Consider the following 25,377-nt stretch of genomic DNA (forward strand, 5'->3'; position numbering starts at 1 on the left):
TTCCACCACAGGAACTCTTCAGGAACTCAGGAACCTTTTAGGGGAACATTTAGATCCTGGACCTAAAAGAAGTCAGAACATTCAGGGTGCAGCTCGAGTGTAATCGGTCGTTACGAGTCGCAGCAAAAATAAATATCTAACGAAACAAGTGCTGTCCACCTTCACCTGTCGCCTTTCAAAGAAGACTCAGGGCTGCACTGCAGTGAGATCAGGGAAAAGAAATCATTTCACATTTTTCAAACAGAAATACCAAAATATAGAATATTTAAAACAGATGCTGGGTTCAGCTGCTCGACCGTGGAAAACTGCAGCCGAGCAATACGAAGATTTTTAAAACATTTTTTGACAAAGTGAGCAGAGCTGCAGTCGATTAACAGAACTCAGTGTTGGTAATCGACACGTCGTGGCCTGTAAAGAACTAAAGATCATCTGGTCCTTTTCTTTTTCTGATAATAAACTGAGCGTCTTTTAGTGATGGACTCTTTTACTCTCTTCAGCCCTGAACAACAGGACACTCAGCTTTCTCTGACCCGTTTCACCACTAACGGTTTAATCCATCAGACGTGAAGGGGACATGAAAATGTGACTGTACAAAAAGGGGCTTTTAGTTCCTGAGTTTGGTTCCTGTGGTTCCGTCATTTTCAGGTTGAAAAGGGGCTTCAGTTCCAGGTTAAACAGCAGCAGAGCTGCAGGGCTTCCAGACGCTACGACTCATCAAAAATCTGCTGTACAGGGTCGAGCTGCAGTAGTGGTTATAGAAGAAAAGATAGTGGAAAACATTCAGGCCGAGCCAACTACCTGTATACACCTGTCTGTCTGTCTGTCTGTCTGTCTGTCTGTCTGTGGCGTGGTGCGAACCTTTACAGCAGTCAGTAGTGACGGACAGTGAGCAGGCACAGAAGAGCCGACAGAGCTGCTTAAAACTAGTAAAAAGGCAGAACATGAACAAAAGAAACAGTAAATGCAGGTTAAGTAAGCGAGCAGGGTTACATCTTTTCTTTTCTTTTTCTTCGTTAAGTAAAGAAATAACAGGAAGAAGAGGTCGGAGAGGAAGAGAACCCCAAAAATATTCAAGCAGGAAGCTAATAGACATACCTGTATTCACCTCAGAGGGCGTGAAGCTAAAACTGCTACGAACAAATCACAAAATACAGTTTTTTTTTTGTTAATATCTGCAATCTCTTGAAGCTAACGGTAATACTATCCCTAAGTGAGACAGGGTGTTATGTTCTTAGCCCCCTCCCTTCTTCTTCTTTCTTCCCTGTGACGTTTACTGGCACTGCCTAGCCGTCCCGTCGTCGGGCCTCCAGGCTCTTCCTTCAAAAAGGTCGGTCCAGGTGGCGTTAACACCTGGCGTCCAGTCCTCATTCTCACAACACGGCTAAGAGACAAGGCCCGTTTAAAGTCCAACTATGGCAATATATATTTATTTATATATTTATATAGCTGTACCAACCAAACCGTCCTCCGTTCCTTCAGAGAGCCTTCCTCCTCCTCCTCCTCCTCAGTAATGAAAATGAATGAGAGATCAGAAAGTCCAGTTTATTTTGACCCCGCTGCTTCACCTGACCGCCCCCCTCCGAACCCGATCACCACACCGCCCTCGCTCTCTCACAACACCCCGCTTCAGTCTGTGGCGGCGGAGACGCTAAAAACAGGCGCTCCGAGCGAGCCAGCAGACGTCCAGGAGGTCGTTTATTTTTTAGTTTTAGTTCCAAAGAAAGAAGAAGTTCTTCCAGATGAGAGAGGAGTGGTGGAGATGTGGCGTCTGTCCAAAACCAGGGGGGGCGCAGTGGTGGTGAGGGGGGGGGTTATGTTCCTCAATGTTCAGATTACCGCGGGTTGAAGGGAACCCGGCGGTGGCGTGGCGCGTGGCACCGCGGTTGAAGAGATCCCGCGCCCTCCGGTCCAGGAGGGGCGTCACCGCTCCTCGACAGCCGAGGGGGGTGGGGGGTGTTTCAGCCTCGTCGGGGGGTCGTGTCGCCTCCCCAGCCTCCACCGTTTCTCACCGGTTTAATTTTCCATTTTAGTTGGAGCTCGTCTTCGTCAAACTTCTGTTTTTTTTCCTCCCGTTTCTCCTGGTGGTGGTTTTGTTGACGTCCGGACACAAAGCGCCGCCTCGGCCTGCCGTTCAGTGAGGCGGGTTCATGGTGCCGTGACCTCGCTGCTGCTTCTGTTTCTGCTGCAGGAGGAGCTGCTCCAGCGCCGACGGGCCCGGCTGCATCATGGAGCTCGACCAGATCGACTGCAGACGAGGAAATCAAGAGAACATTTCAAACAAATCATCGACAAACAACTACAGCAGAACAAACACCTGGACACTGATCAAACCCAAAATACATGTCACACAAAATAAAATACATATTAAACATAAATGAAGAAAAGTACTGATGTTAAAATGCAGAATAAATGTAACAACTGTTAAACTGTGACACCACTTCCTCTCTTTACTGACACGCGTCACATGTTTCTGACCTTGAGGCTGTCGAGCAGCACGGTGGAGGACGACTCCTCCATCGGAGACTCCTGATTGGTCCAGGAGCTGCCGGTCGGTCCGGCCTGGTGCCAGCTGGTGTCTGAAGCTGCAGAGGAGGCTGCGGCCGGCAGGTAGTCCAGACCGAACCCGCTGACCGCACCTGAAACACAACAACCAACCACAGGTCAACATCTGGAGCGAGAGCTCGCAGCAAGTTTAACCTTCTGAACTGAAGACAACATCCACATGTCTGATAATAGTTCTGTTGTCTTCAGTGAAGCTCAGAGATAAAAACTGTTCTGAGCTGCTGAGTTTCACTGAACTGGCTTGAAATTTGTCCGAATTCAGTTGAAACTGTGAAAATTCATAAATTCAAACAGAACTGTGTGAATTTGTGCTGTGAACAGTTCTGGTTCTGGGTGAGTAGGTCTGGATTGACCCTCCCTGGACACCGTCGCTCTCTTACCGGTCTTGTCGGCCTTCCAGCGGTCCACGACCCTGCGGTCCCGGCTGTCCGGAGTGCCGATGGGCCCGAAGTTGGAGAAGGGCATGGCTCCGTGGTTGTGTGTCGGGGGGGAGGACGGCAGGCTGCTGGGGTTGGAGGAGTGAGGGGATTGGCTGGCCGGGGTGGAGTGATCTGCCAATCAGAATACAACTGACATCAGAGCCCTGTTCCCCTCAACATGAACACACTTCCTGTACCTGTCTACAGGTGTGACGTACCTGAGCTGGCAGGGAGGGAGGGGGACCAGGGAGTCCCCTCGAACAGGGAGTAGAGGGACGGCTCCTGGTGCATCATGGGAGCGTCGGGCTTGGAGCTGGGCGGCAGGTTCTTGCCGTAGGCCTGACTGAAGATGCTGTTCTGGTTGTACTCCTGAACACATGGAGACATCAGGTATTTTCAGTTTCACCTGTCTGACATTTTCTTGATTAATCGATTAGTTGTTTGGTTTATAAAATCGATCAGTGTTTCCAAAACCCGACATGACGAATGTCCCAAACACAAAGATCTTTAGTTTTCTGCTGTAAAAACTCAAGAAAACAGAAAATTCAGGCTGAAGTCAGAGTTTAGACTTTAGACACGTCATCATGTGTTTTCTGCAGCTGCAGTCAGAATCAGTCATCTTGTGATGAACTTAAACACTAAAATCTGAATCATGTCACAAATATTCATTCAGATGTTTTAAAACCTTAAACAGAAACATTCAGATGCAGCTGATCAGGTGTGAGAAACAAACACACTGATGGATTTACTGACGACAGACTGACACAGTGTCTATTGTGCCTCCTGGTGGTTGACCCACGTTACAGCAGTCACACGGCAGCAGCTTCTGGACATTAAGTTAAAGTGTAAAGTGTTTGTTATTAAATGGAAACGAAGTGTTTTGAGGTTTATATTCTGTATGATCTGATTCTGACAGGTTCCACTCCGGCAAGACCGACTGCAGGACGAGCCAGAACCTCCCAGACTGGAACCAGCAGCGTACAGAGATCCACTTCTGACAAACGACGAGGTTCAGTCTCTGAATTATAATAATAATAATAATATTAATAATTGTGTGAATTATTAAATCACAACATAAGATTTCTCTGTTTGTTTGTTTGTTTGCAGATCAGTTTTAAAAACATGATCCAGAACAAACTGTTCAATCTTTTTATCTTCAGAAAACTCGACAGGTGAAAACAATATTTCTCAACTTAATCAGATGTCAGAAATACTTTTATCCAGATTTTAATATTAGTATATTATGTTATATAATAGTATTATTATAGTGACATAGTTTTAAATAAGTGAGCAGAAAATCACTTTAAGTGCATAAAATCCACTGGAGAAGATAAAATCTGGATCGAAATATTTTAACATCTTTTTTAGACGTCCAGTTTTCTGACAATAAAAACATTTAACAATTATTGCAGAGACACTTGCTGCGTCTCTTCTTCCCGCCACCATCTTGAATTTATGATATCATATCTCAAAAGAGATACAGAGATAATAATCAGACGGTAGAAACATTGTTCTCCAACTTGAATGGTCAAAATGTCGACCATATGTCTGGAGTGGACACGGTGTATGAACAGGTTCGGGGGGCAGAAGCCTCAGCAGGTTTGTGAGACGACATTTTAAAGACAATCGTTTCCAGGTCTGACCTGCATGGGGAAGCCAGATATGGGCAGCAGAGAAGAGGACTGGCTGACGACCTCGGGGCCGCTCTCCATCCTGGTCTGGTTTGGCAGCTGCAGAGACGAAGGACAAACAGGATGAGGACGGACAGACAGCTGCTGGATGACATCACACATCTGTAGAGCTGCATCATTAATTATTTTTACCTTCTGTGGTGTATAAATAAAGACATGAGGCTGGTTTCAATCTCATCTACAAATAACAAACGGCTGCCAGAGTATAAACACACATTCATGTTCATTCATCACATCCTCATTATTTACTGTCCTGTCAGTCTGAGCACAGCTGAAGCTTCACAACCATCAGACTCACATGTTGAGAAGGACTGGACTTTAACTTTACTGTTTTTAAAGATCTAGTCTTAGTCTGCTGATTATAACCAAGCCACGTCATTATTACTCTACACAACAACTGACAACACAACATGTGAAAGATGGCAGCTCTGTTCAGTGAAGAGATGGCAGATGATGAGCAGAGTGGAGGTGGAGGAGGAGGAAAACAGGGCTACATACAAATATGTTTGGTCCAGGAGCAGTGCTAAGAGGGCCAGCCAAGGCCTGGAAGAAATCAGGAGGCTTAGAAAAGACGAGCTCCTCCTCCTCCTCAAAATCTGCTAGAGTTTTTAACAGGTCAGGAGGTAGAAGAGGCGAGCTCTTGTTGTCCTAGTGAGAGATGAAGCAAGAAGAAGAAGAAACGAAGGAGGAGGGAGAAAAAGAAAGAAGGCAAGCTGGTAAGACAGAGGTGGAAAGAAGGAAAGTTACACTTAAAGCTACAGAAGCCTGAAAGCTGAAGACAGATTGTGATCAGTTGAACATCACACAGGACGGCAGAGAGAGAAACATGAAGACCGAAGACCTGGAATCAACTTCTGTCCTGAGTGATCCGATCACAAGAGGACATCTAACAGACGCCGTGTTTCTACACAAACACAAAGAAGTTCATGTAGAACATTTGCTGAATTCACAAGAAGGAACAAATAAGTCAGAATCAGTCAGAGACAGAGTTTCACACAGTTTATAAAGTGTCTCCAACTCAACAACTCACTAAACTGACACATTTGTTAAGGGAGTCTGGGGACAAAGAAGTCGCCTATATTGGTTACTTTTTAGTGTATTTGTAAAATGTGACATGTTTAGCATCAATAAAATGTTTCTTCTGTCATAAATTGAGTGTAAATGGTGAAATCAGTGTAAACAGTGTGTTCAAACAGCTGCTAAATGTTGGCAGGTCAGACTTTAGCACTTTAGACACAGAAGCAGACAGGCTGGTGCAGCCATGCTGCCACAAACTGACACTTTTTACAAGGAAACACACAACTTACTGTTTTCATTTAATGCTGAATTTACAAGAAGGAGACAATGATTCAGAATCTGTCAGAGACAGAGTTTCACTACGTTATAAAGTTTGTTTTAACTCAACAACTCTGAAAATCACCACATTTGTTAAGGGAGTCTGGTGATGTTGTGTTACTGGTTCAATGGTTGGATCAGTTGAAACAGACGGTGTTCACAAACATCGGCAGGTTAACAGAGACCCAACATGTCATCTACATCACAGTGAAGCACCTGAGGCCTTACAGACCTCTGGTCCTGGTCTAGAGGTCAGAAAGAAACCAAGTAAGAAAAGACTGTAGGAAAGAGAAGTAAAGCGACAGATAAGCGGCAGAACGGGACCACCTCCTCCTCCTTCACATCACCTGGGAGCTGCTCACCTCAAATGGGGGTCCCCGGGGCCCAGAGGAGGGGTCCTGTTCAGGACAGAGACCACCTGGCGGCGGCCTCTTCATCCTGTCTGCCATCACAGCCAGACCGTCCCCTATCCTGTAGGACGGCTCCCAGTAGAAGTCCTGCATCTTGACGTTGGGGTACTTCATCTTCTTGTCCATGTTGGAGAGCTGTGGCTGCGTGGGCGGCTGCAGCTGGTGCTCGTACAGCTTGAGAGGATCCTGAGCCGCCATGTAGAAGGCCTGCTGCTGCTGAGGCTGCTTCATGGACATCTGCATGGGAGAAATCTTCTGCAGAGCAGCCTGAGCCTGGTTCCACATCTGAGCCGGCTGATCCTGGACCTGCATGTACTACAGAGACCAGACACACAACCAGAGTTAACGTCATTCACCAGGTCTCAGAGACCTTTCCAGGTATGTGGGTCGTGGTACATTTTTGTCATAGTTTCAGTTTAATGTTTCTGTGTGTTGACAGACACAAACTGGGAGTACTTTGTTGACCTTAAAGGAACAGTTCACCTCTTTCAAAACTGTCACGTCGAGGGTGTAACTGACAGATCAGGTTGATCTCTGTGATCACAGCAGACGAGCTGCATGGAGACATCTGATGTTCAAATCATCTCCAGCTGCTTCAGCTGTTCAGCAGAACGCTGCAACTCTGTTTTACTGTGAAGCTCCAGAAATGTTCTGTGGACTACGAGACTTCACCTGACTTTATATCATCAGGAGGAGATGATGGCTGAGCCTGACTTTATATCATCAGGAGGAGATGATGGCTGAGCCTGACTTTATATCATCAGGAGGAGATGATGGCTGAGCCTGACTTTATATCATCAGGAGGAGATGATGGCTGAGCCTGACTTTATATCATCAGGAGGAGATGATGGCTGAGCCTGACTTTATATCATCAGGAGGAGATGATGGCTGAGCCTGACTTTATATCATCAGGAGGAGATGATGGCTGAGCCTGACTTTATATCATCAGGAGGAGATGATGACTGAGCCTGACTTTATATCATCAGGAGGAGATGATGGCTGAGCCTGACTTTATATCATCAGGAGGAGATGATGGCTGAGCCTGACTTTATATCATCAGGAGGAGATGATGGCTGAGCCTGACTTTATATCATCAGGAGGAGATGATGGCTGAGCCTGACTTTATATCATCAGGAGGAGATGATGACTGAGCCTGACTTTATATCATCAGGAGGAGATGATGACTGAGCCTGACTTTATATCATCAGGAGGAGATGATGACTGAGCCTGACTTTATATCATCAGGAGGAGGAGATGATGAGTGAATATACATTTTTGGGTGAACTGTTCCTTTAGCCCCTCAGGCTTCATACAGGCCGACGCCTCCCTGTGATTGTGATTGGTGGAGGTCGTTGGGTCCATATGCATCTGAGAGGAAATCTACTGACCTGCTGCAGCCCCGGGTGGTGAGGCGGACTCTTCCCCATCCCGACCTGCTGGACCGGTTTGGTGGGAGACTGCTGCTGCTGACTCATCACCTGAACCTGCAGCTGGACCGACTGTTGCAAGGCCTGCTGGGAAGGCGACTGGGTCTGGGGCTGCTGACCCTGGGAGGGGCCCGAGGACCCAGGTCCCTGACCTGGACCAGGACCAGAGGGCCTCTGCTGACTGTAGGGAATGTGGGATTGCTTCCCGGCCTGAGCGCCAGCCTGCGTGTGGACGCCCGGCTGGAGGAAAGGTCCGGGGACGGACACTCCAGTGGAGAAGGTGAAGCCCGGATTCACCTGAAGACCTGGGAACGCCACTGGGGGAGGGATCACGTAGGCGGAGGGAGGGAAACCTGTAGAGGAACCAATCAGGAGCAGGAGTTTAACAGACTGTGAAGCTGCGAGCAGAAACAACATGAGGACACGAGAACTGTTTCCACGAGTCAAAGTTCAGTTTCTGCTACTTTACATTTACTTGGTAACTTTAGTTACTTTGCAGATTTACAATATTCAGTGTTGATTGGCTGGAACTGGAAAATAAGGACAGTGTGTGTGTGTGTGTGTGTGTGTGTGTGTGTGTGTGTACCTGGTCTGCTGGGCAGTGGTGGGAAGGCTCCAGGATGATGGATGGGGATGAACTGGGAGGAGCAGGTGGTTTGAGTTTGAGTGACCGGAGTCTTCTTCGCCTCGGACACCGGAGTCTTCCTCAGCTCCGTCTGCGCCTTCACCTGAACGAGACAAAACAAGTCCATCTTCATCATCGGCTGCTTCAACGTGCCTCAAATAAGCGGCTCTTTCGTGTGGTGACATCACTAAAGATGAAGGTTATACGTCCTCACCTGTTTCCCAGCGTCGGTACTCTTCTCATGAGCAGCTTTTTTCAGCTCGCTCTTCCTCTTCCCGTCTCTCTTCAGCTCTCCTTTCCCAGCAGCCCCGTTGCCTTTGCTGAAGTCTCGCCGTTCTTTGCCGCTGTCCTTCAGATGATGGTTTCGTGTGGGCTCGCGGCTCTGTTCTCTGGGTTTGATGTTCTCCTTGAAGGTGACGACGGGTCGGTCGCTGCCGTCGGGCCACGAGCTCTGCGTCTTCCCCGCCGACAGCACCGACTTCAGGCCCGAGTTTCCTCCGTCGTTGGGCGTCTGCTCGCCGTTGGACGACTCCTGCAGCACCGGCGCCTCCTTCTCCTGCGGCTCCTCGATGGCCTGCTCTGGAATGTCAGTGATGAATACGAGGAGGCCGTCCTCACTCACTCTGCACTGGATCAGCCTGCAGACAGGAGACAGATAATGTACCGATGTCCTGCCTTGACCACTGAGGAGACTCTCTGTGCTCTCTTCTGTTATTTGCTCCTTTCAAGGTTTCAAAAAGGCAAATAATTTAAGATAAAATGACTCTAAAGCTTGTGGAAGACAAACTATCACACGGTTACGTGATCTTAAATCAGACAGTCTGCATCTGTAAATCTGACCCTCAGTGCTCAGATTCTGCTGCAGAGGAAGTAGACAAGTTGTTTTTTTCCTTACAGGCGCAGCGACAGCGCAGATGAACACTCACCCCGGCTGGTTGTCGGCCACCCATTTGCCCAGACTGACGAGCCTCTGATGTCTAGTGTGGACCGGCAGGCCGTCCCTGTCCACCAGGATGCCCTGATGACCTTTAGTGAAGTCCAGAGACCTGAAACACCAACAGAGACCAGAACATTCAGACTGATTCAGCAGCTCAAAACTGAACATTCAACACAACTACTGATCACAGAAGTGCTGTACCTCAGAGCGGGCCGCAGCGCCAAGAAACCCTGCAGCTCAAACTCCTCCGGCAGGGGCGTCACTGAGGAGAAAACAAACACACCTTCAGTTACAACAGCTTCTACCTCACACGAGCCAGTCAGCATCTTACAGCTGAACAACCCTGAGTGGATGAACGTGGTGGATTTAGACTTTCATGTCTGGGACGTTGATATGAATCTCAGTGTTGAGACAAACTGACATCATCATGAGTTTCATCCTCTAGGAGCTTTGTTAAAAAGCTTAATGTTGAGGAAGACGAGTGCAGACATGTGAGAAGCTTCCTGGGAAATAGAAAGTGTCCCTGCGACACTGCAGGACAGACAGGGACATCCACATACAGAGCAGCTTTTATTCTGAAGGGAACACAGCATCATAACAACAACAGAATTGTTTGTTCCTGTAACTTCTGTCCACTTCTCTCAGACCTGACTGACTGTAACCTGAAGAGACTCAGATCAGAGCTCACATCGATCTCTGCACCAAACATAGAATCTATATCATACCTGAGGAACAGGACACGTCGTCCTCTTTGGGCTGGAAGCTGTTGAGGATGGAGACGAGCCAGGGCCAGACACTGAGAGACAGGAAGAGGAGTTAGACTTCCTGCTCAGAGCTAATCAATCAGACGTTTACTAAACAGCTACCCAACAGAAGACTTACTACTGCCTCTTGTCGACAGCGGCCTCGTGGAAGACGCTGGGTCTCAGTTTGAGCCAGTCCAGAGACACTTTGATGGCGGGCAGAGGACACTCCCCCATGATCTCCTCCCCTCGGTTCTTGTTGAGCAGAGCTCGGCTGCACATGACACCCAGGAAGGACACTGAGGGGACAGGAAGTCAGACACCATCAACCGCCAGCCTGAGGTCAAGATCTGGTTCGATCTAAACATTTATCTGATGACTGACAGCTCGGTCATTGTCACACTATCACATGTGGATTATTAAGGATCAACAGATGATTGTTTAATGTCCAGACAAACGCTTCTTTAAAATATCGGTGTATTTTACAACAACAGTTTAACTTTATCCTGCTGTCTTTTTGACAAGTTCAAATAACATTCACCAAAAAACAAACACAGCCGCCTCCAGTGATTCGACAATTAACAACAAAGACAGAAGTTCAGTTTGTTACAAAGTTCAGTTCCTCTAATCTGTCCACAGTGAGCCCTCTTCACAAACAGATCAATAGAGGATCTCTGACAAAGTAAATAAACCAACATGTCCGACGCTCTCAGAGTTTCCTCTGGTACCAGTCAGCTGGTCGTCTTCATCCCACAGGAGAAGAGTCTGTGTGTGAGTGTGTGTGTGTGTGTGTGTGTGTGTGTGTGTGTGTGTGTGAGTGTGTGTGTGTGTGTGTGTGCGTGTCTTACTGAAGAGTCCGAGCAGCTGGAACCAGCTGATCTGATGCTCGCTGCTGTAGCTCTGCTCACTGCTGTCGGCTGTCAGGTCTCTGAGGTGGTGGAGCTCAAACAGGTTGATGACGGTGATGTGGACGAGCTGCTGAGAGCTGAAGGCTTTCTGCAGGATCAGCCTCTGCACGCACACACACAGACAGACACACACACACACACAGACACACACACACACACACAAGGTCAACAAACAGTGACTTTAAAACCCTGTTGAATCACTGCAGCATCAACTCTGCCGAGGTGTTTTTGTTGTACCTGAAACTGCTCCTCCAGTTTCTCCCTCAGAGCGTCCAGTTTGTCCAGACTCTTACTCAGGTAGACGTGACCGTGAAACTTGATGAAGGCTCTGATGAAATCCGACACGCTCCACTTGGTTTTCACCTCATCGCGGCTGCAGAAACACAGAGAGGACAGAAAAGCATCTGAGTCACAGCTGATCATCAGGGTTCGTACAGCTTCTTAACACTGAAATTCAAGCAACTGAACCAAATATGTCCAGACTTTATCACCACATCTGAACTGTTACTGTCAATCACATCAGGAAAAACAACACGAACAGAATGATCTGTAGTCACAGAGCCGCTCATATGAACTCGACTATCGTGTGGATCGTTTCATTTCAAATAATGGTTGTAACTTTACAGGAGTGATCGTGTCGATGAAAGAATCAAGTGAAGCAGAATCTAACATCAAAACATGAATGTTAAAGTTTAAAACACTTTGTAGTCCTGGTTCACTGTCCATAAATCTGTAGTTTATTTTTTCTATTGATCGATAAGTTGTTCGGTCTATAAGATCCTCAGTTTAACGTCACCGAGGAGAAAAGAAATCAGAAAATATTCACACCGGAGAATTTAGACTTTTCTTCTTATAAAAATAACTCAAACTAAATAATTGATAATGAAATAGTTGTTGGTTTATTTAATAGTTGATGACTAATAGATGATTTGATTGATCGTTACCTCTCCAGAGCCTTGGACAGGGCCTTCTGCAGGTTGGTGGAGGCTGCTGGGAAAGGGAACTTGACTGCGATGCTGCGGCAGTAGTAGAAGATGGTGGTGAGGTGGTCTCCTTTAGAGGACGCCAGGATGGCCAGCTGGTTGTAGGGCTGACCTGCAGGGGACACACAGGAGCGTCACCACACAGAGACAGGGAGGAACTACAAACATGGCCGCTGATGAAGACCTGCCGAGTGTCATCTGACATGACGGAATAGTTTCAGTCTTTATTTTGTCAAATCTTTATCTGAAGGAGCGATTTCACATGAAGCCCAACGTTTAGTTTGGGATTCAATGATAATCCAGAGCTTTAACAGCCGAGGAGGAAACATCGTTAGCTTTAGTTTAATAAGATCAAACATTCATTGTTGTCACAGTTGAGCCGCAGAACATTTGGAGGTTAAACATCAGCACATTTACACATTTACAGCTTCGGCAAAACAAAAAAAGGGCATGCTGTTTTTTTTAATATCATCCTTCAGAAACAGGGAAATTCAAAGAGTCGTGCTTCTCCTGAGCCTCCAGTAAGATACTGTGATAGCCTTTAGCCTAGCTTAGCACACAGATTGGAAGTAGGTAAAGGAAACTCACCATTTGACGGCACCAGCTGGGCAGCGTGTCTGTAGTACGACTCCGCCTGGCTGGTCTGGTTTCGGTAACGTGCTGAAAGACAAATAAGGAGCAGACACTTGATTTCTCTCCACTGTCGGTTCTGATCACACCGAGCAGAAATAAAACCACGTGTGGATCTTCTCACCGATGTCCCCGAGGTGGACGAGGCAGTGCTGGCAGATGTAGGAGCAGGAGCTGGGCTGCGGCGTGACGATGGCGCTGGTGCTGCTCTGTTTATTGCTGATGATGCCGAGCTGAGACGACTTGACGCGACACGGCAGGTCCACGTTGAACACGGTGCACAGCTCCTGCAGCAGCTGCAGACAACAGAACACGGAGACTTTACCAGGACCAAGAGCTTCACACTTCTGTCTGAGGCTTTTCAGGAAGGAGCGCTTCCTTCCTTCGCCTGATTGGCTGATAATAGTTTCTGTTTCTGCCGCTATAAAGCAGGCGATTGGCTTTTAGGGGAAATTAAACCAGAATCTCTGGTGTGATAAACTTTTCTTTTGTCTTCTCTCCTCTTATAACAGCTGAGACATCACGAGACATTCACGGCTCATCATCGCTGTTGTGAGTTGTGATTTTATTCTACATAAACTGTGGAAGAGGAATTTATCCTCAACAAACCTCCGTCATGGAGCCGGAGCACACAGAGAAACTTCATTTAGAAACTTTTGTTCGAACTACAAAACTCCCTCTGATCAAAACTAAAGACATTAATGATTAATGATTAACAGCCGTTAAGAATTGAACTGGTTCAACAAGTATGAAGCAACAATCAGAGCGAATACATCAGAAAGTATCTGGTTGGATGAAGGAAGCCGACCGTCGGCCGAAGAGAAGAAACTTCATCGCTTCTTAAAACAATGAGACATCTGATCATCATCGTTTAGATTCTGAGACGTTCCTCATCTGGACCGGTCATCTAACAGAACCACTAGATGAAAAACTGATACTTCTCCTGATTGCAGAACTTGGTTTTCAGATTCCAGGACACATCGGCCGTACTGTGTCAAACAAACTGGACCAGAACGATCAGAGTACCAAACAGTACCAAACCCTTGTTGAACCTGAACCTGCTGGTTCTGTCTGAATCTCACCTGTGTGTAAAACCCACTGGCAGCCTCCAGGAACAGCGACAGGTTGGCCTGGACCTCGCTGCGGTTGGGGTTGGCTCGGTTCTTGGCCTGGCTCTGCAGTGTGGTGATCTGGTTCTTGAAAGCATGATTCCACCTGCAGGCAGACAGAACAGACACCATCAGCACCAACACGAGGGATCTTATACTGAAGCGAGTGTGATGTGGGCGCGGCAGCTTACAGGTCCTGCTCCACTTTCTTGTCCAGGGCGTACTCCAGGTCCGTCACCAGCATCTTCTGGTACAGGTCCTGCAGGGCCTGCCGAGACGTCCACACCTCTGCCGCCCCCAGCTTGGAGTCTGACCCAGACAGGACACGGATGTTAATCAGCTGATGTGTGCCGACATATTAATACATATCTAGAGCTGATGGGAATGTGTTCGTATGACTGAAGATCTGACGACTGAACGTTGGCATCAAATGTCTGATCAGACTCAAAAAGCACCTTTCAGAACCAGACTGGTGCTGTAAGACCCAAACATCAAGAACATGAAATAAGTATAAACACCACACGGAGGGCAAATACAGTGCTTCTGAAAACTATCGACGTCTCTGAACCGTTTTAAAACCTTCTCGTCTCGTCAGAGACAGAAGTTACTGGATGCAGACAGATGATCTTCAATCATCAGCTGACTGTGCCGTGTTTTGGTTCTTCGGCTGCACGACGTCACAATGTGTTCATGAGAATCAGTGACGAACACGAATGAACTCAAACACATCATGTTTCAACTTTTAGCAGCTTGATTGAAAAGGAAAACATTTCTTCAGCGTCCAGGAGACGTCTGATCAAACGTTACATTTAAGGCTTCTTGGGTTCGTGGAGGTTGTGAGTGACATGAGCCGGTTCTGTCTGATGAGCCGACTCCACCACAGAGTCACAGAGTCCGTAATCATTTCAAATGGATCTATTCAAGTCATCTGGAGGAAATCCCTGTATTTTTTCCTACAGCAATATAACTCACAGAAACACAAAATATCACGATGTCGATTGTTTCCAGCATCGTTCAACAACCTGATCGATTAATTATTCGCTCCATAAAATGACGACAAACACTCGTCAACCATTAAACTATACATCAGTTTCTTATCGGCAAAATGTCCAACAAATGAACTGAAACCGTCACGTCTGAGACACCAGAACCAGAACTGGTCACCAATGCCACACACACGTACATTATTATCATTAGACAGATTAAATCATTTCTCCTGCACAGAGGCAGCCATGTTTAATCTCCTCTTACGACACACACACAAACACTTTGCTGTTTTAATGGATCTGTACTCCTGAGTCACAAGAACCTGCGTCCGACTGACGGTTCTGATTCATTTGACCAGAAAAACATCAGCCACAACTTTATTGAGCATTTGGGGACTCGGCAGTCAAAGATGGAGGTCAGAACTTCCCACGAGAGATTTCCAACTTTCAACCTCGAAATGAAACCGAAACGTATCTTAATATTATTGATAATATTGATATTATTGATATTATATTCACAGATCATCTACAGATCCATCCCACCGTCACCGCTGTGTGACGTCAGCAGCAGCTCACCGAGGGAACTGTTGGATATCTGAGCTGCAGCGTCGATCGGATCACAGCTGCTGTGATTGTGTGAAACATGTTGCAGATCCATTTAATCACTGTCAGGTGTGTCAGACAGAACCAGCACCGGCCTGCAGGCGGACAGCAGTTTCCTGTAGCAGACGGTCTGGCAGGAGTCCAGCCAGCGTGTGAAGCTGCGGCGCTGCTCAGAATCACACCGAGCGGCAGAAATAAGTAAAGTGAGTTCTGAACTTAAAGAGTCGGGCGTGTGTCGCTGCCGGCACCGATCACAGCAGCTGAAAGACATCGTCACAAACACTTCTCTACCAGTGCTCCATTCACATCACAGTGACTAACTATCAGCCTGATATTGGGAATTAATTGGTGAAATTATATCTGGTAAACAGAGCAACCTGCACCTGTGAAGACTTTAGAGCCAAACATGTGGTTACAGGTGTGGACGCTCACCTGAGCCTCAGGCAGAAACTACAGGCTGGGAATAAAACACAAAAATCACATAAAGACAGTTTAAAGAAATAGTGTGCTGTTTTTGTGAAGTAGTGCTTTAACAGAAAGTCATCCTGGAACTAGAGATTATAAAAAACACCAATCAATAACTAAATGTGTTAAAACTACAGTGAGCAGAGGATCCATCTCTGCAGCAGCAGAGTCCTGGTGACTTCATTTAATTAAACATAAAGGTTTGTCTGATGTCACACTGAATCTATGTACAGTAACGTGAAGGCAACTGCTGCGTACAGCCACACCTGTGGGCCGCTCGTTCCACTGGACAGGTGAGTCTGTTTAAAGTCTCCATTATAGAATCAACCTATCAATAGAGATTCCCCACTATCCACCATAACTATAGAGAGAGAGAGACAGAGACACAGAGAGAGACAGAGAGAGAGAGAGACAGAGAGACAGAGAGAGAGAGACAGAGACACAGAGAGAGAGAGAGACAGAGAGAGGGAGGGAGGGAGAGACAGAGAGAGACAGAGAGAGAGAGAGACAGAGAGACAGAGAGAGAGAGAGGGAGGGAGGGAGAGACACACAGAGAGACAGAGAGAGAGACAGAGAGACAGAGAGAGAAAGAGACAGAGAGAGACAGAGACAGAGAGAGAGACAGAGAGAGAGACAGAGACACAGAGAGAGAAAGAGACAGAGAGACAGAGAGACAGAGAGAGAAAGAGACAGAGAGACAGAGAGACAGAGAGAGAAAGAGACAGAGAGACAGAGAGACAGAGAGAGAAAGAGACAGAGAGACAGAGAGAGAGACAGAGAGACAGAGACAGAGACACAGAGACAGAGACAGACAGAGACGTGATGAGCTGGTACAGGTCGTCGGGTGTCTGAACTGCAGATTCTCTGTAACAGACAAACAGCTGACTCACCTGAGCCTCGTACAGTCGACGCTCAGGTGTGAAACCTCACAACACTAGTTTCTTAAAGCATGACGGTCTGGTCATGTGTCACCGCTCAGCTGCTCCACCACCTCAGGTCTTGGTGGTGCATGTATGTAGTGAGGAAGATGATCAGCTGATTGATTTTGGTTTCTTTTCTTTTGGCGTCGCCAGCAGAAACATGATAATACGACGATGATGGTGGATTTAAAAAACAAAGTCTTGACATTTAGTCACACTGTCTTTTAAAATGAATCTTAATGGTCGCAGTCTGAACAAACCTGCTCTTCTTCTTCCAGACTGACAAACATACGACACCTGTTCTCACGTGAAACATAAAAGATTAGTTTAACAACAATTAAACGATTAGTTGTCAACTGCTAAATTAATCCACTAACTATTCTGATCCCAGATTACTCAGTTTGAGTCATTTCTCTGTTCTCAGCTCGTTAATGGGAGCATTTTCTGTGACAGTAAACTGATTATCTTTCTGAGGATGAAACATTGATCACTATTCTCTTCTTTCTCAAGTATTTTTTCATGGCTTTATTTGATGGGACAGCTGAGAGGTGACGGGAGACAGGACCGGGGGGGGGGACATGCAGCTGTGGCCACAGCTCGAACCTGAACCCTGGGCAGCTGCAGCGCGGACGCAGCCTCTGCACATGGAGCTCCTCTCTAACATCTGAGCTTCTGTGACGCCACATTTTTCACCATTTTCTAAATGATTGAGCCAAAGAATAATTAACAGATTGAGCGACAAAAATCATTTCAGCCCAAAACAAACACAAACACAATTCTTGGTACTGTATTCAAATTCTGTCGCCCTGACCACTTGCACTTTCAGTTTACCTCACTCAGCAAACAGCCTTATCTCATGTACGGACGTTGATTCATCAGTAATAACTGAACCCAGGAGGTGTAAACTGGAGTCTGAGCAACATTTGGTGCCATTCAGAGCAGTTAGTCAGACACATATCAGCCAGCACTCAACATGTACAGTATCTCTCCAGCTGAGACACATCATTTGCCTGCATGTGAATAACAAAGCAGCTGAGTGTGACTGCAGCTGTGCACCTGAGCAGACTGTACAGGTGTGCACCTGAGCAGACTGTACAGGTGTGCACCTGAGCAGACTGTACAGGTGTGCACCTGAGCAGACTGTACAGGTGTGCACCTGAGCAGACTGTACAGGTGTGCACCTGAGCAGACTGTACAGGTGCACCCGTGAACATCGTGTTTGAGGTGAAGGTGCAGACCTACCTGTCATGTCAGCCTTCAGGGCCTCTGCCTGTCTGCTCGGATGTAAACAGAGAGGAGGAGGTTAGACACGTCCAGCAGAGACACAGACACAGACACACAAACACCAGGACAACATCATACATGCTAATAACATTAGCACCACGCAGCACTTGCTTATTCAGTCCAGATATGTATCCAGGCTAACGGCTAACGACAGAGACAGAAACCTGACAATGAAGCCACGATCACTTACTTCTCTATCAGCTGAGACTCCATTAAAACATTTAACAGCTCATATCAAGTGTCGACATGAGGACACAGAGGTGATGTCGGGCTCACTCTGTCCTCTGGATCCGAAACACGATGAAATAAATACAAACACCGAACCATCGATACAGACGCGTCAGCTAGCTAACATCCAGCACTGACCGCCCACTGCTAACTCACTGCTCCGGGTTTAAATCACAGCTAATCATTTAAATTTCACTCTAATAGGCAACTAAAGAGGAGAGAAGCTGTCGTGTCAATTAACCTGAATCACATTTAAAACCAAACTACATCATTACGCTAATGCTAACCTGACATACGCAGAAAGACGCTAGCAAGCTAAAGCTAACTAGCAATAACACACTGTGTAACACGTCTCTGTGTGGCGGGTAATCGCACATTTAGCCTTAAATTGACAGTAAAGACAGACGACAAACATTACATTAATCTGAAACTACACCAACTGGAACAAAACCCTCCGAATATTTGAGTGAATTTGAGGACGGCGGCGCCAGGCGGTAGCATCGATTGTTTGTTGATATGTGAAGCTAGCTAGCGCCAACATTTAGCTAAGGGGGTGGTACCCAAAGCAGCTAGCTTTAGCTTTAGCGTTAGCAACCGAACAAAACAATTCACCTGTTGGATTGAAGAGTCGGTCCCTGACTACACCTGTACCACCGGGTGAACCGCCAGCTGACACAGCGCCGAGCTTACCGTAGAAATTGGGCGCAGAGGTTCATCCTGCCGGATCGCCAGTCTTTCAGACAACGACTGGTCCAGAAGCTAACGCTCCTCCCGGCGCCATATTGTTCCTGTCTGACCCACAGAGGGCCTGACTGAGAGGAGGGGGAGGGGAGGAGGGGGAGGGCGGGGGAGAGAAGAAGAAGAAGAAGAAGAAGAAGAAGAAAAGAGACGAAGAAGAAAAGAGGAGCAGACATTTCACTGATGTACTTGGTTTAACTTGAGTATTTCCATATTCTGCTACTTCATACTTCCACTCCACCACATGTGTTTGATGACTTTAGTTACTAGTTACTTTACAGATTACACAACGTCTCCATAAACGAATGGCACAACACAGGAGGACCAGCTCCTCAGGTCCAGACTCTGCTGGAGACAAAGCCTTCCTCTGAGGACAACAATGTAAACATGTTGTCCAGAGGAGACAGACGGCCTGAGCAAGGCCGGTTTGACCAACGACCCACAAGTGTCCTTAACAACTCTGTGAGGACACTCACACACTCAGTGAGGACACTCACACACTCAGTGAGGACACTCCCACACTCTGTAAGGACACTCACACACTCAGTGAGGACACTCCCACACAGGGGCGGAGTGGGGCACCAAAATCCACCGGGAAAATTCTGACCGCACCGGCCCACCCCCTACATTTCTGTAAATCAGTGGCGAACCGTGCCTATCAGAACTGGGCCTTCTGTACACAGTGAAAAAAATCACTAACGAAAAATACGTGGCGTCCCTGGCCATTTTTAAGCTTTAGGCAAAATATAGTTTTACTGCTCCATCTTCAAAATTGCGTTGTTCTAGTTATGCACACAGCCACACACACGTTCACAGCCACACGTACACACACAGCCACACACACGTTCACAGCCACACGTACACAGCCACACACACACGTACACAGCCACATGCACACAGCCACACACACACGTACACAGCCACATGCACACAGCCACACACACGTACACAGGCTGTGTACGTGTGTGTGGTTGTGTGCGTGTGGCTGTGTAACACAGCCACACACACACAACCACACACACACACACACACACTATCTGACGTCAGGTAGACAGTCACTTTATGAACAATCATTTAACAAGTGTGTGAAAACAAAATGCAACCAGTTCAACAAGATGCACCACTGCAGCAAAACCAGCAATAACACATCAGTTCCACTCACCAATGACGTCACTTAAAGACGAAATCTTTTCATTAAACGGTCGTCTTGAAAAGGGCACTGACAATAAATCCGCAACAATATCATCTCCACCTGTTGCCATTTTCAACGTCGGCTATCAATCACAACTCGCTAGTTACGCTAGGTGTTGCGTGACTGCAATTGGTTCATTGGATAAACGCAGTGATAGGCCCTCCCATTCCCAGAAGGCTTTGCTCCAATCTACGTTATTTTAAGAACAAAGAAACAAATTAAATTGCAGGTCGTTTTTTTATTTGTGACCATGAAAGTTCTGTAACGCCTGAACAAGAAGAATGAAATTAAGATAGGCTACACAAACATCAGTAGATCGATGGGAGAGATCAGAGATGAGTGTGCAGGGTAACCATGACTGAGATATAGAGAGTGAGCAAGCGGTATAAATATTGGTTGGACTTTTAATTTAGCCTAATATAGTAGATCTTAGAGATTTTCGCGGAGAATTTCAATAACTTCAGTAATTTCAACAAGTCCAAGGGCCGGCCGCGGTCGTATCACGGCCGTTCAGAATGATCTGTGTGCAAATTCATAGGCCGGCCGGCCGACCGGGAAAACTCCCGATCGTCCCGATTACGACTCCGCCCCTGCTCCCACACTATGTCAGGACACTCCAACACCCTGTGAGGACACTCCCACACTATGTAAGGACACTTCAACACCCTGTGAGGACACTCCAACACCCTGTGAGGACACTCCAACACTATGTAAGGACACTTCAACACCCTGTGAGGACACTCCCACACTATGTAAGGACACTTCAACACCCTGTGAGGACACTCCAACACTATGTGAGGACACTCACACACTCTGTAAGGACACTCCAACACTATGTAAGGACACTTCAACACCCTGTGAGGACACTCCCACACAGAGTTTAAAAGCCTGCAGCTCCTCCAGTTAGTTAGAAGTGAAGCAGCCTCTTGGACGAAGGTGAAACGTCTTAAAGGAACTGTAAAAACTTGACTGCGATATATTTCCTCATGAAGGACTGAAGTGTGACTGCAGCTGGTCATTACAGTCAATGAATGTATGAACTGTCGTGCTCTCTCTCTTCAGACCTCGTCATCAGTTCAACTCGCTGCTCGTTAACTATTCTTAACAGCATTTTGATCTTGTACTTTTCTGGGCTGTGTGGTTTCTCAAATCACACAACAATGGACCAGTAAGAAACATTAACAGGTGTCAGAGAAGTGGACGATCAGTGAGAGGCTCAATAAACCAGCTGTTACCTGGTTTTACATCATCAACAACAGACTTGTTCTCGGTGGCGCCCCCTCGTGGCCGAGCTCAACACATCAGTTATTAAATAATGTGACAACACAAACTTCTTCTGTTTGTTGAATGTGGATCTTTTCACTCAGACTTTCCCTCAGCTGCTTCATCTTTATATGTCCCCTGTTACTGCCTGTGTGTTACTGTCTGTGTTACTGTCTGTGTTACTGCCTGTGTTACTGTCTGTGTGTTACTGCCTGTGTTACTGTCTGTGTGTTACTGTCTGTGTGTTACTGTCTGTGTGTTACTGCCTGTGTTACTGTCTGTGTGTTACTGCCTGTGTGTTACTGTCTGTGTGTTACTGCCTGTGTTACTGTCTGTGTTACTGTCTGTGTGTTACTGCCTGTGTGTTACTGCCTGTGTGTTACTGTCTGTGTGTTACTGCCTGTGTTACTGTCTGTGTTACTGCCTGTGTGTTACTGTCTGTGTGTTACTGTCTGTGTGTTACTGTCTGTGTGTTACTGTCTGTGTGTTACTGCCTGTGTTACTGTCTGTGTGTTACTGCCTGTGTGTTACTGTCTGTGTGTTACTGCCTGTGTGTTACTGTCTGTGTGTTACTGCCTGTGTTACTGTCTGTGTGTTACTGCCTGTGTTACTGTCTGTGTTACTGTCTGTGTGTTACTGCCTGTGTGTTACTGTCTGTGTGTTACTGCCTGTGTGTTACTGTCTGTGTTACTGTCTGTGTTACTGTCTGTGTTACTGCCTGTGTGTTACTGTCTGTGTGTTACTGCCTGTGTGTTACTGTCTGTGTTACTGTCTGTGTTACTGTCTGTGTTACTGCCTGTGTGTTACTGCCTCTGTTACTGTCTGTGTGTTACTGCCTGTGTGTTACTGTCTGTGTTACTGCCTGTGTTACTGCCTGTGTTACTGCCTGTGTGTTACTGTCTGTGTTACTGCCTGTGTTACTGCCTGTGTTACTGCCTGTGTGTTACTGTCTGCGTGTTACTGTCTGTGTTACTGTCTGTGTGTTACTGCCTGTGTGTTACTGTCTGTGTTACTGTCTGTTACTGCCTGTGTGTTACTGCCTGTGTTACTGCCTGTGTTACTGTCTGTGTGTTACTGCCTGTGTGTTACTGTCTGTGTTACTGCCTGTGTTACTGTCTGTTACTGCCTGTGTGTTACTGTCTGTGTTACTGCCTGTGTTACTGTCTGTGTTACTGCCTGTGTTACTGCCTGTGTGTTACTGTCTGTGTTACTGCCTGTGTGTTACTGCCTGTGTTACTGCCTGTGTGTTACTGCCTGTGTTACTGTCTGTGTTACTGTCTGTGTTACTGCCTGTGTGTTACTGCCTGTGTGTTACTGTCTGTGTGTTACTGTCTGTGTGTTACTGTCTGTGTTACTGCCTGTGTGTTACTGCCTGTGTGTTACTGTCTGTGTGTTACTGTCTGTGTTACTGCCTGTGTGTTACTGTCTGTGTTACTGTCTGTGTGTTACTGTCTCTGTTACTGTCTGTGTGTTACTGTCTGTGTTACTGTCTGTGTTACTGCCTGTGTGTTACTGTCTGTGTGTTACTGTCTGTGTGTTACTGTCTGTGTTACTGCCTGTGTTACTGCCTGTGTGTTACTGCCTGTGTGTTACTGCCTGTGTGTTACTGTCTGTGTGTTACTGTCTGTGTGTTACTGTCTGTGTTACTGCCTGTGTTACTGTCTGTGTGTTACTGTCTGTGTGTTACTGCCTGTGTGTTACTGTCTGTGTTACTGCCTGTGTGTTACTGTCTGTGTTACTGCCTGTGTGTTACTGCCTGTGTGTTACTGTCTGTGTGTTACTGTCTGTGTTACTGCCTGTGTGTTACTGCCTGTGTGTTACTGTCTGTGTTACTGTCTGTGTGTTACTGTCTCTGTTACTGTCTGTGTGTTACTGTCTGTGTTACTGTCTGTGTTACTGCCTGTGTGTTACTGCCTGTGTGTTACTGCCTGTGTGTTACTGTCTGTGTGTTACTGTCTGTGTGTTACTGTCTGTGTTACTGCCTGTGTTACTGTCTGTGTGTTACTGTCTGTGTGTTACTGCCTGTGTGTTACTGTCTGTGTTACTGCCTGTGTGTTACTGCCTGTGTGTTACTGCCTGTGTTACTGCCTGTGTGTTACTGTCTGTGTGTTACTGTCTGTGTGTTACTGCCTGTGTGTTACTGTCTGTGTTACTGCCTGTGTGTTACTGCCTGTGTTACTGCCTGTGTGTTACTGCCAGTGTTACTGCCTGTGTGTTACTGCCTGTGTGTTACTGCCTGTGTTACTGCCTGTGTGTTACTGTCTGTGTGTTACTGTCTGTGTGTTACTGTCTGTGTTACTGCCTGTGTGTTACTGTCTGTGTTACTGTCTGTGTGTTACTGCCTGTGTGTTACTGTCTGTGTTACTGCCTGTGTTACTGTCTGTTACTGCCTGTGTGTTGCTGTCTGTGTTACTGCCTGTGTTACTGCCTGTGTGTTACTGCCTGTGTGTTACTGTCTGTGTGTTACTGCCTGTGTGTTACTGTCTGTGTTACTGTCTGTGTTACTGTCTGTGTTACTGCCTGTGTTACTGCCTGTGTGTTACTGTCTGTGTTACTGCCTGTGTGTTACTGCCTGTGTTACTGCCTGTGTGTTACTGCCTGTGTGTTACTGCCTGTGTGTTACTGTCTGTGTTACTGTCTGTGTGTTACTGCCTGTGTGTTACTGCCTGTGTTACTGCCTGTGTGTTACTGTCTGTGTGTTACTGCCTGTGTGTTACTGTCTGTGTGTTACTGTCTGTGTGTTACTGTCTGTGTGTTACTGTCTGTGTTACTGCCTGTGTTACTGTCTGTGTGTTACTGTCTGTGTGTCACTGCCTGTGTGTTACTGCCTGTGTGTTACTGTCTGTGTGTTACTGTCTGTGTTACTGCCTGTGTGTTACTGTCTGTGTGTTACTGTCTGTGTTACTGCCTGTGTGTTACTGCCTGTGTGTTACTGTCTGTGTTACTGCCTGTGTTACTGCCTGTGTGTTACTGTCTGTGTTACTGCCTGTGTGTTACTGTCTGTGTGTTACTGTCTGTGTTACTGCCTGTGTGTTACTGTCTGTGTTACTGCCTGTGTGTTACTGTCTGTGTGTTACTGTCTGTGTGTTACTGCCTGTGTTACTGCCTGTGTGTTACTGTCTGTGTTACTGCCTGTGTTACTGTCTGTGTTACTGCCTGTGTGTTACTGTCTGTGTTACTGTCTGTGTTACTGCCTGTGTTACTGTCTGTGTGTTACTGTCTGTGTGTTACTGCCTGTGTGTTACTGTCTGTGTGTTACTGTCTGTGTGTTACTGTCTGTGTTACTGCCTGTGTGTTACTGTCTGTGTGTTACTGCCTGTGTTACTGTCTGTGTTACTGCCTGTGTTACTGCCTGTGTTACTGTCTGTGTTACTGTCTGTGTTACTGCCTGTGTGTTACTGCCTGTGTTACTGCCTGTGTGTTACTGTCTGTGTGTTACTGTCTGTGTGTTACTGTCTGTGTGTTACTGTCTGTGTTACTGTCTGTGTGTTACTGTCTGTGTGTTACTGCCTGTGTGTTACTGCCTGTGTGTTACTGTCTGTGTTACTGCCTGTGTTACTGTCTGTGTTACTGCCTGTGTGTTACTGCCTGTGTGTTACTGCCTGTGTGTTACTGTCTGTGTTACTGTCTGTGTGTTACTGTCTGTGTGTTACTGTCTGTGTTACTGTCTGTGTGTTACTGTCTGTGTGTTACTGCCTGTGTGTTACTGTCTGTGTTACTGCCTGTGTGTTACTGTCTGTGTGTTACTGTCTGTGTGTTACTGTCTGTGTTACTGCCTGTGTGTTACTGTCTGTGTTACTGCCTGTGTGTTACTGCCTGTGTTGTCTCACACTGTTTCTGTTGTTGTTGTTGTTGTTGTTGTTGTTGTTGTCTGTGGTTCTGAGGGAGACGACCCGTCCAACACTCAGAACCACAGAAC

At 46.7% G+C, this 25,377-nt stretch overlaps 1 protein-coding gene across 3 annotated transcripts; it reads right to left on the reverse strand.

The window, feature by feature from the left end:
* Positions 1 to 1,402: 1,402 nt before the first annotated feature.
* Positions 1,403 to 19,070, reverse strand: smg7 (SMG7 nonsense mediated mRNA decay factor). Of its 3 annotated transcripts, XM_073490771.1 has the most exons (23): positions 18,956 to 19,070; positions 17,996 to 18,027; positions 13,971 to 14,088; positions 13,753 to 13,885; positions 12,795 to 12,966; positions 12,629 to 12,700; positions 12,002 to 12,152; positions 11,295 to 11,430; positions 10,998 to 11,160; positions 10,289 to 10,448; positions 10,132 to 10,202; positions 9,608 to 9,668; positions 9,396 to 9,515; positions 8,684 to 9,107; positions 8,431 to 8,572; positions 7,806 to 8,197; positions 6,370 to 6,732; positions 5,171 to 5,320; positions 4,625 to 4,711; positions 3,200 to 3,350; positions 2,943 to 3,113; positions 2,476 to 2,636; positions 2,035 to 2,245 (listed from the first exon to the last, which is right to left on the reverse strand). In XM_073490771.1, the coding sequence occupies exons 1-23, from the start codon at positions 18,979 to 18,981 to the stop codon at positions 2,132 to 2,134; spliced, it is 3,570 nt and encodes a 1,189-aa protein (XP_073346872.1). In that variant the 5' UTR covers positions 18,982 to 19,070; the 3' UTR covers positions 2,035 to 2,131. The 3 variants fall into 3 exon arrangements, with proteins under 3 accessions (XP_073346870.1, XP_073346872.1, XP_073346871.1); XM_073490769.1 differs by lacking the exon at positions 5,171 to 5,320 and having other exon boundaries at positions 1,403 to 2,245; positions 18,956 to 19,068; XM_073490770.1 differs by lacking the exons at positions 5,171 to 5,320; positions 18,956 to 19,070 and adding an exon at positions 18,228 to 18,295.
* Between the last annotated feature and the right edge of the window lie 6,307 nt (positions 19,071 to 25,377).

Source organism: Pagrus major, chromosome 21, assembly GCF_040436345.1.
Source record: "Pagrus major chromosome 21, Pma_NU_1.0".
Taxonomy (NCBI): Eukaryota; Metazoa; Chordata; class Actinopteri; order Spariformes; family Sparidae; genus Pagrus; species Pagrus major.